At 36.7% G+C, this 17638-nt stretch overlaps 3 protein-coding genes across 4 annotated transcripts; 2 read left to right on the top strand and 1 right to left on the bottom strand.

Moving 5' to 3' along the window:
• The first annotated feature begins 302 nt into the window (after positions 1 to 302).
• Positions 303 to 1791, top strand: LOC113338583 (heparan-alpha-glucosaminide N-acetyltransferase-like). Its single transcript, XM_026583969.1, has 8 exons — positions 303 to 368; positions 448 to 657; positions 731 to 822; positions 904 to 970; positions 1044 to 1125; positions 1199 to 1296; positions 1397 to 1534; positions 1645 to 1791. The coding sequence occupies exons 1-8, from the start codon at positions 303 to 305 to the stop codon at positions 1789 to 1791; spliced, it is 900 nt and encodes a 299-aa protein (XP_026439754.1).
• Positions 1792 to 5427: 3636 nt separating this feature from the next.
• On the top strand, positions 5428 to 7554 carry LOC113339050 (probable glucuronoxylan glucuronosyltransferase IRX7). 2 transcript variants are annotated; one of them, XM_026584453.1, is made up of 4 exons: positions 5428 to 6393; positions 6495 to 6742; positions 6855 to 6950; positions 7070 to 7554. In XM_026584453.1, exons 1-4 carry the CDS (start codon positions 5692 to 5694, stop codon positions 7071 to 7073), a joined length of 1050 nt encoding a protein of 349 aa, XP_026440238.1. In that variant the 5' UTR covers positions 5428 to 5691; the 3' UTR covers positions 7074 to 7554. The 2 variants fall into 2 exon arrangements, with proteins under 2 accessions (XP_026440238.1, XP_026440237.1); XM_026584452.1 differs by having other exon boundaries at positions 5429 to 6393; positions 6855 to 7550.
• A 1000-nt stretch (positions 7555 to 8554) lies between these two features.
• LOC113338223 (ACT domain-containing protein ACR10-like) lies at positions 8555 to 11674 on the bottom strand. The gene is made up of 6 exons (XM_026583678.1): positions 11309 to 11674; positions 10986 to 11207; positions 10654 to 10759; positions 9978 to 10314; positions 9228 to 9512; positions 8555 to 9134 (listed from the first exon to the last, which is right to left on the bottom strand). Exons 1-6 carry the CDS (start codon positions 11460 to 11462, stop codon positions 8994 to 8996), a joined length of 1245 nt encoding a protein of 414 aa, XP_026439463.1. The 5' UTR covers positions 11463 to 11674; the 3' UTR covers positions 8555 to 8993.
• Between the last annotated feature and the right edge of the window lie 5964 nt (positions 11675 to 17638).

Below are 17638 nucleotides of genomic sequence, written 5' to 3' on the forward strand. Positions count from 1 at the left end.
AACTACACTTCTTGCTATAAGCAGTGTAAGAAATTTGATTTTCCTCTTTCATTGTCACCCAGATTTCTCTCAGCAATTGATTTACATGTTCCGACTCAGGATGTGAACTGTCACCAGCAGTCAATAAAGGTATATAGACCTTGCCTTGAATACTGTCCCATTTCAAGTCCACACCATGTATGTTGGATAGCAAAACTTAATACCCAGCATGGTTTTGGTCTTGTTGTAATAGCTTCTTAGCCACTTTCTACCATCTCACCATTTGGGTGAATCCTACAAGCACCAAGTAAAGCAACTCAAACATGGGGTTCACATTTCACTTTCATCTTTTCTTTTCTAGTAGTTTTATTCCGATGCAAGCTAGAAAGGTGTATGAAATCTAAGACATTTTAAGAGTCAAATCCCATTTACAAGATTCTAATGCTTCATTTTTTTTAAAAACAACAGATTCTGTATCTTGTAACAAAGCTTCCCAGGCTAACGACATGTTCAGACCCAGGGTTTTGTTTTACGAAACGGTACGTAGCTTGGGATTTTCAGGTGAAATGTGGAATGAGAGGCGATCTAGGACCAGCGCGTAATGCAGTAGGTTATGTGGACAGACAAGTTTGGGGTGTTAACCATCTGTATAATCAACCTGTATGGATCCGATTAAAGGTCTGTACACAAATCATTTGCAATCCAAATTCTGTTGATTATTTCCTGTCCTAATGCATCTAAATTCGTTCAGGCTTGTACACTGAGTTATCCTGAATCCGGTCCACTTCGCGATAATGCTCCTAGTTTCTGTCTTGGTCCTTTTGAACCAGAAGGCTTATTGAGGTCTGTCAGTTTCACAACACTAGTCGCAGGACATAAGACAACAATCTTGGTTAAGATTTCATTTGTTTTACGTCTTTACAGTTCGATTTCAGCAATCGTCTCCGCTACAATTGGGGTGCATTTCGGCCATTTTCTTATTCACTTCAAGGTTAATAATCCTGCTAACTTCTTCACACAATCTATAATCAATCAAAAATTGAGCTGAATTAAGCTAATTGCAGGGCCACGTGGAGAGGCTTAAGCAATGGGTATCAGCGGCGCTTGTCTTGATTGTCGTAGCCAAAATTCTACATTTTACAGATGGTGAGCTACATTCTGAATGAATCAATGAGGCATGACCATTAGAAAATCTTAACCTTCTTTTGAAAATTTGCAGCCATTCCATTGAATAAGCAACTGTACAGCTTCAGCTATGTATGTTTTACAGCAGGCATAGCGGGTATCGTATTCTCCGGTTTCTACATCCTGGTAAATATATAAACAACAACTCTATTCGCAGAGTGTTTTTGCTTCTTATTTATATTAGAAAACCCGACTAACTAGTTTTGGTAGTACTGAAATTGAACGGATAGACGTTTGGGGATTTCGAGCACCATTTCTATTCCTAGAATGGATAGGAATGAATGCAATGCTAGTTTTTGTGCTGGGAGCTCAGGGTATCTTAGCTGCATCCGTAAATGGATGGTATTACGGAACCCCTGCAAAATCACTCGTAAGTATAACTCTGAACAACTGCTCTCTTTTATCGCGCTCCTGTCGATTTAAATTTTTACAATCAACATGTTTAGTTAACGTTAAAAGATTGTGTTTTTTTTTCAACAGGTACATTGGATAGAACAACATGTCTTCATTAATGTCTGGAAATCACAGAAAGTGGGAACGCTGTTATACGTGATTTTCGCCGAGATCACATTCTGGGGTGTAGTCTCAGGCATGTTGCACAAATTGGGCATTTACTGGAAGCTATGAGGACGTCAAAATTTGTGTACTGTTTGGATGAAAATACTTTGTTATCTACCAAAATGTGATTTGGATTGAAGAAGTTTGAAAACATAAATACTAGTCAAATTTTCTTAGTTCTAGTTTCTGGTTAGTTTCAGTTTGTAGTACTTTGGTCGTAGCTACACTTAATTGATGCAAGAAAATGTGATCCCAGTTAAACTTAAGCCGTTTTCTACATGGGTTTGGTCGGGCTCAAACATGATTAGGCGCGCACAAACTCTTCTGGCCAAGTCTGACATGATCGTGCTGTATGATTTTCTGGCTTAATCTTTCGTGAGCACTTACCATATACTGTAGTTTTCAGGGACGGAGACCCCAAATGTGGGCACATGAATTGATTTCCTCTGGATTTAAAGTTGAAGAAGATATGTATATATAGGCTGTCATGGGGTCAGTAATAAAATGGCTACGTTTCGCCATCCAGATCCAATTTTTAAAATCCCCTCCCTTGGTGGAAAGGACCGGCCTATACGCACTTTTCTACATCATATGCACCTTTTATGTGCTGGCCTTAATTTAGGACCCCATTATCCATTGATGAATTTTTTACAATTTTGTTGCCAACTCTCAACGAATATTTTCTTCTTTTCTTTCTGAATATGGCATGTTCTTCTCCACATTCAGTTCCCCTGAGGAATCAAAACGTCTGTATCATAGAGGTGTTGTGTGGGTTTGTCTTTTGAAATGTCAACGGGGCATAGCGAATTTGTTGAGGTGGAGTTGGATGGCATGGAATATAATGTCTGGGCACAAAACGGGATATGTTTTCAGGATTTCAGTGTCTAAAGTTTTAAGGGATTAGAACCCTAAAAGGGCCATATCCCACTTCGTTTGGTTTATGAAGATTTAGAATAGTTAGTTAATGAATAACTGAAATCTAATACAAGCCATGGCCAGCCAGCAGCCTAACAGTATGGTAACGTGTAGTTGTACATTATCTACGTCATGTGGATTAGTATTTTTAGGATATTTTAATAGCCTGACAGTAACCGCTCTATAACGGCTACTTAACCAAATTTTGCACCCTGGCTTTAATTTACGTAACAAGAAGGATATTTGATTCACGCTATAGTGCTGAGATATTATTGCAGACCTTATCTCGTTGCCTTGCCTGCTTATTAGTTCGCTATTTGTTTGCATAATTGAACCAGTGCCGACTTCACCAATTATTTTGCATGGTTAAGAGCAAGGCCTCATTCACTGCTAAATTGAGTGAAAGAGTGTGTTTTTAATCATGGGATAGGCTAAAAAAAATCACCTAAACGGCTGATCATGTGTCTCCCCAACATGATTTCAGTTACTTTAATATTATATTTTTTTTTGATTTTTTGTCTCCATAAGACAGAAGATCAGACTCCTAACACAAGTTTTTCTAAGGAGGCAGAAGATCAGCCGTCTAGTGAAGACTGTCGATCACTCATTCTTTTCAATGAGAGTGATTTTGATGAATGAGTGAGTGTTCTCACTCCACAGCAACACCTAATTTGATCAAATTTAGTGAGATTCGGTTATAAATTAGGATCATTTATTTTATACGGATTTTGGTGCCCTTCGCAATAATCTGACACCACTCATTAGCAATACTCATTATTTTGCACCTGACTAATATAGTGATCAATCGAGGAACAACAGTGCCTTCAGCTCAAGCGGCTAAACAGTGCTTGACTAAACAGTGCCTTCAGCTCAAGCGACTTCTAAACCGTTGGATCACTATGTTTCAATCTAAAATTTAAATCTGGAAATTTTGAATGTTTTAAGAGAAATGGTGGGTACTAAACTGAATGCGAATCCGACTGTTTATCAGATCATATTTAACATCTTAGAAAACGCTTGAGCAGAAATTCATCCCACAAAATCATGCGGGGTACCATTTGTCTGCCTGACATGTTTAAGATTAAGATGTTTCAAAGGTGGCAATGGTGTAGAGGTAATGCTAGATTATTGGTTAAAAGGTTGGAGAAGGCTATATAGGTGAGTGTAAGTGCTGCGTAGGACCCAAAATACTGGATTGGAAGCCAAGTTAGAAGTGTCCATTTGAATGAAGGTGCTTGCCGTGCAAGAGAACTAAACATAAAAAGGCAAATCAATCAAAAAGCTCAATCGCCCACTACTACTACTACGTCTAACAACTAAATAAATTAAGCAAACTTCTTAATAAAAAGTTGGGTTATAAAATAAATTACGCTGCATGCCACCTAGCTAACTTTAGAAAATACATGGGATCAGATTAGATTTGTTTCTGCTTTCTAGGTTTCTTTTTCATCCTAATCTTTTTTCTTAGTAAGAAAGTGTTCGAAGAAGTAGAGTCATACACCGTTAGATTAGTTTGGGATACACAATTTCAGAATGATTTTTAAAAACAGAAACGCTTTTACATGTTATCTAGATCATCAAGGCTGGCATCTTAATCTATGACTGTTAGGAGTTGCACGAGGCGGGACAAAACAGCATTTTGACTATGTAGCTATAAAAGAGTAGTCAGAAACTCAAATAAATATGGTAATGGATGAATTATTTGACCAGCATATATGTTGTTGGTTGTATATAGCTATTTTGCTGGATGCTTTTACACATAACAGCGTTTATCATAAAAAACCAACTAAGTCAACTACCCAAATAATGATACACTAGTGATAAACATGGACAAGATCTTAATTGGTGACCAAGCGTACAGTGTTATTGTTGATTAATAGTTGTGCACATTCAAATCCTAAACAAAAACTGAAGTTACAAAATTATAGTGATCTGAATTCAAAACTCGTCGGCACCCTAATATTTTATAGTACAAAATGAAATTACTTATTAATCTCTAAATTTTCAACCAACTAACGATTGAACAGTAATTAGATGTTATCTTTCATTTCAACCGGAAAACCTTTTGTTTGCTTTCGGAAGGGGGTTCTTTATGGTCGGGCCATGTTGGGACCTCCATTATTCCCTCTGCAAATCAAAACATACACCACTTTCACCGAGCTTTCCGCCTACATTATATTTTAACTCCCAACAGCATTATCCAACCATTAAACTAAAAAAAAAAAAAAAAAAACCGATAAGTTATGCCATGAAAATTCAAGTTCATTTAATCAAGGCCGTAAAATGCAACACTGATCGAAATTAATATCATTCTCCTCCACTGATTAATAATAGAATCCAATGATCATTTTGAGACATTAAAAGACGGTATTATATTATCAACTTACTGTCATCTGTACTGAATCACCATTTTTGTATTCTTATTTCTCATTTCCCAAGAAGCTTCAAAAAGTCTTCGAAAAAGATAAAGAAACCTAAAGTCGGTTTATTGCACGAGAGGGTCGCTATTATTTTATTTCTTACAAAAAGCTCCCACTCATTTTTAAAAAGCAATATTTTTAATCTATCAGGGGCATTTTAGTCTCTAACCCTGTTCAAGCCTCGTTTTCGAGAGGCTAAATCCATTTAGGCGCTCAAATTCTGAGAATCTGATTAGCTAACAACGTATGACTTTTGTTGAATAATACAGAATATACCCATATTACCCTTTCCATAAAACAAACCTTAAAACAGTGAAATCTCTGTTTTACCCTTCTGTATATATATAACAAAGAATCCCCACACACTAGAAAATGAAAGGGAAACATCAAATTCCAACCTACTAATATATTGAATCAATCAAACAAAAGTTTGCTAGAGAAGAGAGGAAACAAGAAAACAAACAAACACCCAAACAACAACTAATTGCTGATAGACACTGTTTCATCATCTTCATTACCTCCACAACATCATAATCATCAGCAAAAATGATAGCTCCATTTTACCCACTTCTATCTAGATAAACACATTTTCTTTTGTTGTTTTTGGTTTCCATATAAACATTTTGATGAAGAAATGTCGGAATTTAATAAATTAAGAATCTCTAAAAATAGAGGATTCTATAATGTCAAGATGATGAACAGAGATCCTCATCATCATCAAAATAGTAATAATAATCATAAGAGGAGTTATTATTTCTATAGATATTTCAAATGGGTTCTTTGGATTTCATTCTCTCTTTATTTCTTCACATCTTTTCTCATCACAATCAATAACAACATGAAACCCATTTCTTCTCTTTCAAAAACCACCATTATTTCAACCTCAACAAACCCATCTTCCTCTGTTATTTCTAGAGCTCTGTTTGAAGATTCTTCTGTTCAAAAACCAAAATCAATCCCATCTGCAACAGAGTCTGAGATATTGCCATTGAAAGTATACATCTATGATCTCCCATCAAAATACAACACTGATTGGTTAACAAACAGAAGATGTAGTAATCATCTGTTTGCATCAGAAGTAGCTATACATAAAGCTTTATTGAACAGTGATGTGCGTACATTGAATCCATTTGAAGCTGATTTTTTCTTCGTTCCGGTATATGTATCTTGTAATTTCAATACTTCAAATGGGTTCCCATCATTGGGTCATGCTAGACCTTTAATAAAATCAGCTATTCAATTTGTTTCTGAATCCGCACCATTTTGGAATCGAAGTCAGGGTGAAGATCATGTTTTTGTTGCTTCTCATGATTATGGGGCTTGTTTTCATCCCATGGTAAGTCTCTAATTAATTCTCATTTTCTGTTCAATTTTGTGTTTTTTTTGAAATGATGGGGTTCTTGAGAAATTGATTGAGCTGCTGTTTGTTGATTGTAGGAGGACATTGCAATTGAAGATGGAATTCCAAGTTTTCTGAAGAAGTCAATAATTCTGCAAACATTTGGGGTCAGATTCCGGCATCCATGTCAAGAAGTTGAGAATATTGTGATTCCACCATACGTCTCACCACATAAAATTCATTCAACTCTGAAACATGCGACTAATGGCAAAAGAGACATTTTCGCCTTTTTTAGGGGCAAAATGGAGTTACACCCAAAGAACATAAATGGTCGAATTTACAGCAAGTAATAAATTCTCAACTTTCCAACCTCCTTTAAGCTTTTACTCTTCATTTGTGACCTTGTTGAAGTTACCATGTTACCCTTGTCTGATGCTAGCTTTCTTGTGTATTTTCAGGGGCATTCGGACGAAGATATGGAAAAAGTTCAGTAGGAATCGGAAATTTTATCTAAAACGTCGTAGATACGATGGATATCAATCAGAGATCGTACGGTCAGTATTTTGTCTGTGTCCATTAGGATGGGCTCCATGGAGTCCAAGGCTAGTCGAATCAGTAGCCCTAGGTTGCATACCCGTGATCATAGCTGATAACATTCGATTACCCTACTCAGATAAAATCCAATGGTCAAAAATCTCTCTAACCGTACCGGAAAAAGACGTAAACAAACTCGCCACCATCCTCGAACACGTGGCAGCCACCAACCTCACCACCATACAGAAAAACCTGTGGGACCCGTCTAATCAACGGGCACTGCTCTTCAACGAGTTCATCCAGCCAGGAGACGCCACATGGCAATTGTTAGATAGTTTATCAAAAATGCTGCATCTATCACACAGAGAACCGAGACTTCAACCTAATCACGTGGCGACACGTGAGATTGAAGGTGTAAGAGTGGAAGACAGCTAAGCTTTGTAGTGACGGTGGGGTTAGTGGGGCCAGGTTTTTCAGTTGTTTTTATGATGTGGTACTACTTGGTGTAAGAATAGGTTTAGGTAGTACCTGCAATTTTACAGCCTGTGATTGAGATGTACATAAAATATACAAGAAAAAAAAATGAAAATTCTTTGATTTTTTTTATATATCCAACTTGATTAATAACTGCTGGGTAATGGAATGTGGTGATGGGTATTGAATGCTGGTACTTAACATTTGGAATTGGGTGTATAAAAAAAAAGAAATAAAGGAGCGGTGTTTACATGGATGGTATAAAAAGTCACGAGAGTGTCAGAATCTTTCGTAAATGCTGCAGAATTTTTCTTTGCGTTTATTGGAAAAAATGAACTCTCTTTTAATGTCTTAATCTTTGAATGCATCCAATGCTGCTGTCATTCATGTCCTTTTTTTTTTATACCAAGAAGAAGAGTTTGAATTCCCACATATCACGTGGTGCAGAGAGTCTCGTGAGAGGAAGAGGCCGAGAGGTTCAAAAATGATGCAGTTGGGGAATTGGATCAGATGGCGTTTTTGTTCATAAGTGTTTATCTGGTAGTAGTGGTAGGATTTTGGTCATTTCAGATGCAATACAGATGGTTAGGCTCAATAATGCAACTCACAGCACTGATTGCAATTGACATCTTTTCATGTTGTTCACGATTGTGTAGCTGATTTTGACAATTTTTTCAATGGTGGAAGACCGTTTGGTATTGTGCGAATAGTCTTTAGCGGTGTCAGCATCATAAAATTATCAATTCAGATTTTTATCCATGGCGTCTGAATGTGAAAGTCCATCCCTTTCTCAACTGAACTTGTGTGAACATTCAAGTTATTGTGGTCGGCATCACACGTTCAAATTTCAAATAGGCACGCAACTGTGACTGAATTATGTTTGGTTGACCGTGGCTTGATAGATCACGACAGATTAAGCCTTCTTCTGGAGAGAAGGTTTTTTGAAATGTTGAAGTTCTCGCTAGGCCCAAATACAAGAACACCTGAAGAGTTGAAGAAACTATAGCACAAATTCGAGACCTCTGTGTTTGTAGTCTGTTATTCAAGAATTAAGATTCAAAACCGCTAGGCAATGGAGCTGGTAGATTCCATCCCACAACCTGTGAAACAGATTGGTTTCTCCAGAGACCATGAATGACATGAAGACAACTCAAATGAACGTTGTTCAAATATCAACTTCTTTTTTATTTTGGAAATATTAACAAAGAAGAAAATGAAGAAAACACAAAGCCTATTTAGTAGTATATACAAAAATAGAATGCATGATCCACACCACCCCCAACAGAAAGCAGAAAGCTCAACTCATCTTTCTCTCCGTAACTACTTCACCTTTCAGTTACCATTTTCGCTCACGTATGTAGTAGCAACAACAAACTCAAGACACGGTGAGGTGTTTCGTGCATTGCAGTAACGATAACTCACCCTGTTATTTTAAGCTATTTACATGCACTTTCATAATTTACATTTTAGTTTTAAGAAATGACAAGAAATTCCTTAAAGAAACTGTACAGTGCGAGCTTTGTCTGAGAAGGGTTTCTTACCACTTAATGTTCGCGTGGAAGCATTCTTTGAGTAGTGTAGTATAGTAGTTACGCCTCCCAGCCCATCAACATGTTCCTCACTTCACGTTCAATCTTTTTGGTCGATAGTGAGAAACCATTCCCTTCGTCAAGACGGATTTTGTAAACTTCCCATTCTCGATCTTTAATTATATGTCTCCCAATCTTAGCCTGAACAACAAAGGCATTAGTCATGTATATTTCAGTAAAAGAATATGTAAATGCTTGAGGCTTTAACTAAGTATAACGGGAAAGATACGCTACCGAGAAAATGCAAGTGCCAAGCTTCTTGAGGGCGAAGGTAATGTCATAGAAAACAAGAGGACGTCCTTTGCCAGATAACTCCACAGGATTAGCAACTAAAAGTTCTGTGTCGGGACCCTGGCTGACCATTGTCACTCTGAGTGGATGGGTCAGTTCCATGCGCAGGCGTGAGCATAATGAAGTCTGCTTGTTTGGGTCTACAACCTTCTTACCATCTGCTTGTACTATAAACAAATCAACCTCACACTTCCTTCCTTGTTTCGTATTAAATCGTCCATAAGAAATCTGACACATAGCAAGGAAAGCTTCTCCAATAAAACACAAGTAATAAAAGATCAATGTACTGCAAATGGTCCACTATGGAAATTTTCAACTAAGGTTTTTTATGAAGATCTTCTTCCCAAAGGCTTGCCAAATAAGCTTTTATTTGGGTAGTCTTTGTTAATCAACATAATCAAGGCAAAGCAAAAACTAAGTTCAATTTGCACTTGTTGAAAGTAAGTCAAAAGCACATACTTGTGCACATATGCTGGATTTGTAAGAGAAGTTGTAATCCTAGGAAAATCATTAAGGGAGAACAATCAAAAACTAAGTTTCAGCAGTAAAGGAAACACCGCGTATAAGAATACTAGGGAGAGCGTCAGGAAGAATGTTCAGAACAAGTAAGTTTCAGCAGCTACTGTAATTCAAAAGGGAGAAAAGCTCTTAAGTTAATGCATTTTACTTGTGGGGTTACCCAATTTTACCAACCTGAATGTTATAATCCTTCAGAGTTCTCATGATGTCATAGAGCAGCCCTTTGTGGTCCTCACACTGAATTTGGATGAGAGTATGAGCTGGGCTGAGATGGTTATCCATAATGACAGATACGGTTTTCTGATCGGAGTGCCCACTTGTGGGTTCTTTTGGCATCTCTAAGCTAAACATCTCTTCTGCAAGATCAGGCGGAAGAAAAGTGTTCCCTTGCGAAGAAGTTGCCATCTCCTTGACAACTAATTCTATATCACAGCTTATCATTACATCCCCTAAAACAGTTTTGAGATGGCTGTGTGCTTCCTCTTGTCTGCTCTTTGTGTGCAGAAGTTCCCTAATTAATTACAAACCCACAAACAAAAATCAAAATGCAGTACAGAAAAGAAGAAAAATCCCAACTCAACTAATGTAAGCATGGTACAGCACAATGTGCAAAATGGCAGAACCTATATAGTGCATCGAACATTTCCATTTTTCCTTTGTTTTCATCTGTCATATGAAATTCTGAATCGTTTACGAAGATGAGTATTCTTGATTAGGTAAAAGCAATTTCAACATTCTAACTAGACTTGTAATTTGCTTTCTATCAAATCCAACTAGTACAATGGAGACTCAACAAGATGAATGAAAGTTATTAAAACACACAACTACTTTAAGATGCAAAATGTCGAACCTTGTGTCTGTTATAAAGAACAAATCCATGACGCTCCCATCTGGAGTCGTAGATATCTTCACTCTCTTTATAACAAGCTCAAGCTCACATAGAACCTTTGTCACATCTGCCAAAATTCCAAAATTAACCAAAATCAACACCCTAGTTCCATTTTTTTAACTTCAACAATAAACCCTTGATTCAACTGCATTACCAGGAAGCGAAAACAAGTGAAATGCCCCAAACCCCTAAACTAATTCATACTTTGAAACCCCAATTTCTCAAATACAAGTAAAATACTAAAATTACAGATCCAATTTGAATTCTGAAGCAAGTAAAAAAGGAGATCTTACCATGCAAAAGACCACTTCTATTATTACAACACAACTTCAATAGAAAAACCTCAGAAGGTTTAGGTTTTTTAAAGGATTCAGCCTTGTAATAGTAAATCTCAGAAGCTGATGAACAAGTTGGACATGCATTTACCAATCTGTTCTTCAATGAACTCCATCTAGTTGTTGATTTCCCAACAACCCAGAACACTAAATAACACCATTTCCCATCTGTTGAAACATCTAGACACAAAACAAACCAACCAACAGACTATACTCAGAGATAGCTTCGTTAAAAACAAGAATATAAAAAAGGATGATCTTTGCTAGTTCTTAGTTCTTACCTCCTTTGACAATGCTCAACTGAAACAAAAGTATTATTCGACAAAGATCACAACCCAAACCAGTTTTGTCTGGACAGTTTACTGTAATTATGTGTAAATTTTCTTGGTTTTCAGATTGACTGATAAGAACAACATCATCTGAAGGTATACCCATTTTTCAATTAGAAAAATGGGATCCTTCTACTGTCTTCTTCTCTCTAGTGATGGGTTTTGGCTTAAATGGGAGGGAGGATATGTATGAGAAAAATTAAACAGAAAAGGAAAGTAGAATCAAAGAAAGTATAAGTGAATTGAAAGCAATAAAAGATTTGGCTTTTTGGCTTTGAGATTTTGGAGTCTCTTTCAGTATCCAAACTCCAACAACATCTTCTTACATTAAGGCTTATTATAAGCATTGAGATTTTGTCTGGGTTCTTCTCGCACGAGATACTAAAATTTTTTTAAGGGAGACTCTTAGTTGTCACAGTAGTGCAGACAAATGAAAGATCTTTTTTCTTCCCATGTCTTTGGGGGTCCAAATGTCCAATAGTACACTAGAAGTATCTTCTCCATAAAAGGAATATCTCATTATTTTGTGCATTCATTTGCTATTGTTTTGACTGTGCCGCTCGGCCCGCTACTGGTGATGCTATATCCTGGCAGCTGATTTGACTCTGCCATGTATCCGGCAGCTAATTTGTTTTGGCTTAATGGGATAGCACAACTAAGAATCCGAGGGAATCAAGTGAAAAATTAGAACGGTTTTTTGGGACCAGCCTTTTTTTTTGGACCATTGTTTTATAAAACCATCTACCATACAATGCCAAGGGGTGTCTTGAAGTAGCGATTTTACTAATTTTCCCTTTACCCTAATTAACATTAATCCTAATTAACACTAACCCTATCTTAAATCGTGAAACCTAATCTAAAAATAAAAAAGTTCTGCCGCAAGGAGAACTGTTTTCTCCTCTTCTTCTCCTCCTCTTCTTCTTCGTTTCAAACTCGTCTTCATCGATTAATCGTGGATTCATAAAATTTTCATCGTCGATTAATCAATCAACTATATAAATGGTTCGTTGAAAGTAAACCAAAAGACTCTCAGGAAAAGGTCAACCAATAGGACATCTAGCTAATCAAGCAAATGAAATTCAGGAAGAACTTGAACCGGAAGGTGAACAATTGATTCGGCGTAACAGTCGCAAGAACAACCCTGAGTCTGCCATGGGACCGATTCGAAGGTATTTCCCGACAAACCCATTACTTTTAATTTGATTTTCATCGGTTCAATTGAGTAGAAATTATCAAAATAGTGTTCATATGGAATTTACAGTGTTGAGTTCGGTTAGAACGTGTTTTATTGTTACCCTAGTTTCTTCACCGAACTACCTGGTATGAAGAACACGAAGAACAGTTCAGTTCTGTAGGAATTAAAACTAGGTTGTCGAACTGTGAGTTCGGTTATTTCGCAAAAAATGGGGAAACTACCATGTAACCGAACTCTACGCATATTACCAAAAAAAATAATCCATGAAACCGAACTGTTTTATTTTTCCCAAAAATTTTAGTACCCATATAACCGAACTCTAACAACTATGTTCGGTTGTTTCGCATAAATGTTTAAAACTTACAAAAGAAATTTTTTTGCCATGTAACCGAACTGTTCTTTTTTTCTCTATATGTTTAGTACCCATAGAGCCGAACGTTTTCCAATCTGTTCGGTTGGTTCGCAAATATTTAGAAACTGTCATGTAACCGAACTCTACCCATATTTCAAAAGATAAACAAAATTTTCCACGTAACTGAACTTTACTTTTTTTCCCATTATGTTGAGTTCTTTTATAACCGAACTCTGTCAAATATGTTCGGTTTGTTCGCAAAAAACCTTGATGAACCGAACTCTTGGCTAATTACATATATATGTGGAGTTCGGTCAGCTTGCAAAAATACTTGAGTAACCGAACTCTACCCTGGAACGCGATTTTTTTTCTCGAGTTGGTTTTTCTTTTCCGTGAATTATTCCTTATTTCTTTTGTTTTTTTGTTTAGTGGCAAAGGTAAGAAATCCAACCAACCATTACCGGAAGATTTGAGAACTCCCACGCCTCGAGGGAAAGTACATTGTGATGCCGGTAAGCGTGGAACCAAAAATGCCAAGTATGGAGGTGGGTCATTACCGGGTGTTGTCATCCAAGACGATGTCAATAGAGATAATATTGACAATGTGATACAACAAGTTAATCAAGAAATATTGGAAGACATGGGTAATCAAGAACATAATCAAAGAGGAGAAGAGGAACCAGCTGAAGTCATGGGTGGAAATGAGGATGATGGGGATGACAATGAAGAATATGAGGAAGATGGAGATAAGGATGGAGACAGTAAAGAACAAGAAGCAGAGGACGACTCGGATGAAGAGGAAGTTGAACAGGAAGAAGTCAAGAAAAAACCTAGAAAGGCGACTAAAAAACCTTGTGCTAGATATGCATACATTCCTGATGACGATTTGTGTTTGCCACCAAAGAACCCAACTTATGGTACTCCAAGAGATGGAGGGGAGGTCTTGTTTGTCTACAAAAACTCGTGGGCTGCTAAGATCTATTCGAAAAAGGTATTGAATCTTAACCATGAAGATTTCTCAATGATTTTATTATATTTTGACATATATTTTCTATATATATTAGTATATAAGATAGGATGTTGTTATGTAGGACCATAATAATGTTGTCCGTGTTTTAAAACGTCAAAAGAACAAGATATGGAATATAGAAACTGAGTGCGATGAGGTACGATTGGAGGTATATTATTGTGTACTTTGGAACGCGATACAACACGCACACCAAAAAATTGATGCTATCACTGTTACTGCATTTGCTGAGAGGGTGGTTATGACGACCTACCACCTTATCCATAGCTAGAAACCATTTCTTCGTTAATTTTCTCTTGCTAAATACTAGCTTGAACGGGCATTTAATTTTCTGTGAGCATGTTGTGTTCTTCCTCGTCGTCTTTCCTTTATACTCATAACCTTTCCTCTTGTGACTAACATCGGGATCTCCACTTCTCTCACAAACCATTCCAAAATGAGTTTGGCTTTCTTTTCCATTCAAAACCAAGACGCGCTTGACTCTCTTAGCATGTTCTCTATCCCAATTCTTCGCATCAATAGGTAAGTCAAATACCAACTCATTTGCATAGTGATGAGTTGTATCTTCGAACAACATATTAACCGGAGAAGGTTGATCATCCATTGATATAGGTTGGCATTCCATCTACAAGAAATGTAACAACATCAATTGGAATTACATTAGAGTTCGGTTACTTGTAAATTTTATCGCAATAACCGAACTAGAGGTTCGGTTCCTAAAGCAAAGTTGACATGTAACCGAACATATAAAAAATAAAAAGTTCGGTTACTTCCTATTTTATCTAGGTAACCAAATAGAATCTTGGAACTTCAGATTTTTTTTGTTTGTTTGTTAAGTTCGGTTGTTTATGCTGTTGTTTCGAGTTTGCGAAACAACTGAACTTAATACACTTAGTATACTCTTATATTATGTAAAGTTCGGTTAGCTAGGTCGTCAACATGCAGTTTGCGAAACAACTGAACTTTATACACTAAGTTAATCCTTATTTGTACGTAAGTTCGGTTAGTTATTGGTTAATTGGTTGCGAACCAACCGAACTTTGTACACTAAGTTATATCTAATTTTTACGTAAAGTTCGGTTTGCTAATCTGTTATGAACCAACCGAACACTAGAATCCTAGAAACTTTCATTAATGGAGAGTTCAGTAACCTGCGTGTTTGGATAAAGTAACCGAACAATACTTTCAGATGAGTTTGGTTACTTGCGTGCTTAGCTAAAGTAACCGAACTACACTTCCAGATGAGTTCGGTTACCTGTTCTTCACATAAGGTAACCGAACAAACCCAAATCCACTTGAAAATTTTACATTTTTACGAAATTTTTGACCAATTCAACATACATTATCTAAGTTTGAGCATACCTGGACACCGAAATACTCTTCCTCTGGTTGTGGTTGATAAAATCCATCATATTCATCTTGAGATTGAGTTTGGGGAAGAATAGAATCCCCATCTAAGAAATAACTCATATCCGGATCATTGTGAAGATTAACAAATACTCTAGGAGAGGATGGAGATGAAGAATCAAATGAGTTTTCATCACTTGAATATCCAAACTTAGTGAATTGGAAATATTTTTATTTTCCATGTTTTTCTCCTTCATCTTCTCTAACTTTACTCTCTCAATAATTCTACTCATCTAATAAAAAATCCATCTTTTAATTTAATCTCACTAATTATTTTTAACTAAATCATTTCACTAATCATAACCTAAAATTAATTATGAGGGTAGTTTAGAATTTAATATAAATATAAGATATGGGGTGACCTAGATTTACTTCTAATGTCTTTGCCCAAAATAAAATCATGGTCCTCCAAAAAAACAGTGGTGCCCAAAAAATCGTTCAAAAATAATGAGTCCACCTAATTAAAAATTCATGTCAAATGCCTTCTTGACTTTGCCGATTCTTTGTTATTCGACTTGTGAAACCTTGTTTGTTACGTGATGTACATGTTATCCACCTCTAACGTCTTTGGAAGGTGATAATTGTCGGATAACTAATGATTATAAATTCATAATGCTACTCCACAATTGTAACTTGGCCTCAGAAAATGGCAAATGCATTCCAAAGAAAAAAAGAAAATTGATTATGAAAATTATCTGATTTGGTCCAAGAGAATCTTGGGTATCATATTGGCACGAACAAAGCCTTCTTCCAAAATGAGTATCTGACTTGAACTTGGAATCTTTGAGCATCTAGATTCCAATTCTGCATCAAGTCCCTTTATGGGGGAATCAAATTCCAAGTTGCTTCCTGATGAGCTAATTATCTCAGTTTGCCGAGAAGTTGGAGGAATCAAATTTCTCATGTGCTGATAAATAAATTAGAGAAAGACAAAAACATTCTTAAATTATCTGGTACCAGTTGGTGATTTTTCTAGGTCGGAAGAGTGACTATGACCAGCTTGACTTCAAAGACAGAAAAACATGTGGTGGAGTTTGTTTAAATTTGAAGATTAGGATTCCTTGTTGGCACTACTAATCTTGAACCTAATCCTACACATACACCATCAACTTCAATAGCCATTGGTCGGTTAGTCGGTCTCAGTACTAGAAAACAACTCTTTATTCAATGGAGAAAAATGAATCATTTGTGGCCGTCAAGTCAATAAAAAAAATGGTGCATTTTGCACTCAGTTTGGCTTCCCAATCTCTTCGGAAGACGATGAGGAAGTAGTCTTGGAGCACATAGCAAACTAGTATTCTTTTGCATTTACAAATGAATATACGCGTGCTTGCTGTTTTTGTTTGCCTATTTTGTTCAGCAATGATACAGTACAACAGCTATGTACCATGATCTGCACAGCAAAATGATCCAACGGCTCTTAGGAAATTCCCGGAGAGATTTGCAGGGGTGGAGTTAATGGTGGGGCCCACCACCTTTTTTCTCTCTTACACCAAGACTTCGGTGCACACCACGGTGATGAGCTGCGGTACACCAAACATTTTCGATTTTTTTTTTAATGCCAATTCGACTTCTAGAGTTGAATTGGAAATGAAATAATAACTTGCTGGCGAACATCTCCAGGTATTTTGTATTTTCCCAAAAAAAAAAAAAAAAAGGAAAAAATAAACTAGCCGTTGGGGTTATGCTTAGTTTATGGCCGGCTTAGTATTTGAATTTTCACTCTCTGCTTCTTCTTCTTCTAGTAACTGGTTTTTGGAAGGGTTTTGAGAAAAAATATGTGTGGTAGGAGGGAGCAGTATCGAATCTCTATTACAGGTCTTCCATCGGATATCACTCACTCTCAGCTCATAGATGCATTCAAACGTTACGGAACAATCCTTCACTATAAGGTACTAATAAAATGATTTTCGATTTAGGTTTCTCTTTTTATCGTCCCCGCTGTTTAAATGTTTTCATTAGGGTTTAGTGATTTTTACAAGATACAATAGATAGACTAGGATTTTCATTGGGAGTTTTTGAATTTAACATTTGGGGGTATTCAATTCATTTTTATCATTTTGATTGTGTTTATTTCATATAAGTCTATAACTCGCATTGAGCAGAAAATTGTTGCTTCTCTAGGCTGCAGCATTTTACATTGTCTTATGAACAGTTGGGATTCAAAAGCAGATAATTCCTTTTAGGAGAATCTGGCCATTGGGCCAGAGATTGTTATCAACGTGGTGCTGATAGTGATGCTGGTGGGAATGGTGGCATATGTGGAGATGGTGATACTGAAATTCAGCTTGAACCACGAAA

Source organism: Papaver somniferum, unplaced genomic scaffold, assembly GCF_003573695.1.
Source record: "Papaver somniferum cultivar HN1 unplaced genomic scaffold, ASM357369v1 unplaced-scaffold_19, whole genome shotgun sequence".
NCBI classification, from domain to species: domain Eukaryota; kingdom Viridiplantae; phylum Streptophyta; class Magnoliopsida; order Ranunculales; family Papaveraceae; genus Papaver; species Papaver somniferum.

Bases quoted from the DNA above. Each gene is read 5' to 3' on its own strand.
- LOC113338223 (XM_026583678.1), bottom strand. From the start codon at position 11,462: ATGGGTATACCTTCAGATGATGTTGTTCTTATCAGTCAATCTGAAAAC. The intron at 10,760-10,985 runs GTAAGATCTCCT...GAATTTTGGCAG, and splicing joins TAGAAGTGGTCTTTTGCATG to ATGTGACAAAGGTTCTATGT. The intron at 10,315-10,653 runs GTTCGACATTTT...GTAATTAATTAG, and splicing joins TTCTTTATAACAGACACAAG to GGAACTTCTGCACACAAAGA.
- LOC113339050 (XM_026584452.1), top strand. From the start codon at position 5,692: ATGTCGGAATTTAATAAATTAAGAATCTCTAAAAATAGAGGATTCTAT. The intron at 6,394-6,494 runs GTAAGTCTCTAA...TGTTGATTGTAG, and splicing joins GGGCTTGTTTTCATCCCATG to GAGGACATTGCAATTGAAGA. The intron at 6,743-6,854 runs GTAATAAATTCT...GTGTATTTTCAG, and splicing joins AATGGTCGAATTTACAGCAA to GGGCATTCGGACGAAGATAT.
- LOC113338583 (XM_026583969.1), top strand. From the start codon at position 303: ATGGGGTTCACATTTCACTTTCATCTTTTCTTTTCTAGTAGTTTTATT. The intron at 971-1,043 runs GTTAATAATCCT...AGCTAATTGCAG, and splicing joins ATTTTCTTATTCACTTCAAG to GGCCACGTGGAGAGGCTTAA. The intron at 1,126-1,198 runs GTGAGCTACATT...GAAAATTTGCAG, and splicing joins AATTCTACATTTTACAGATG to CCATTCCATTGAATAAGCAA.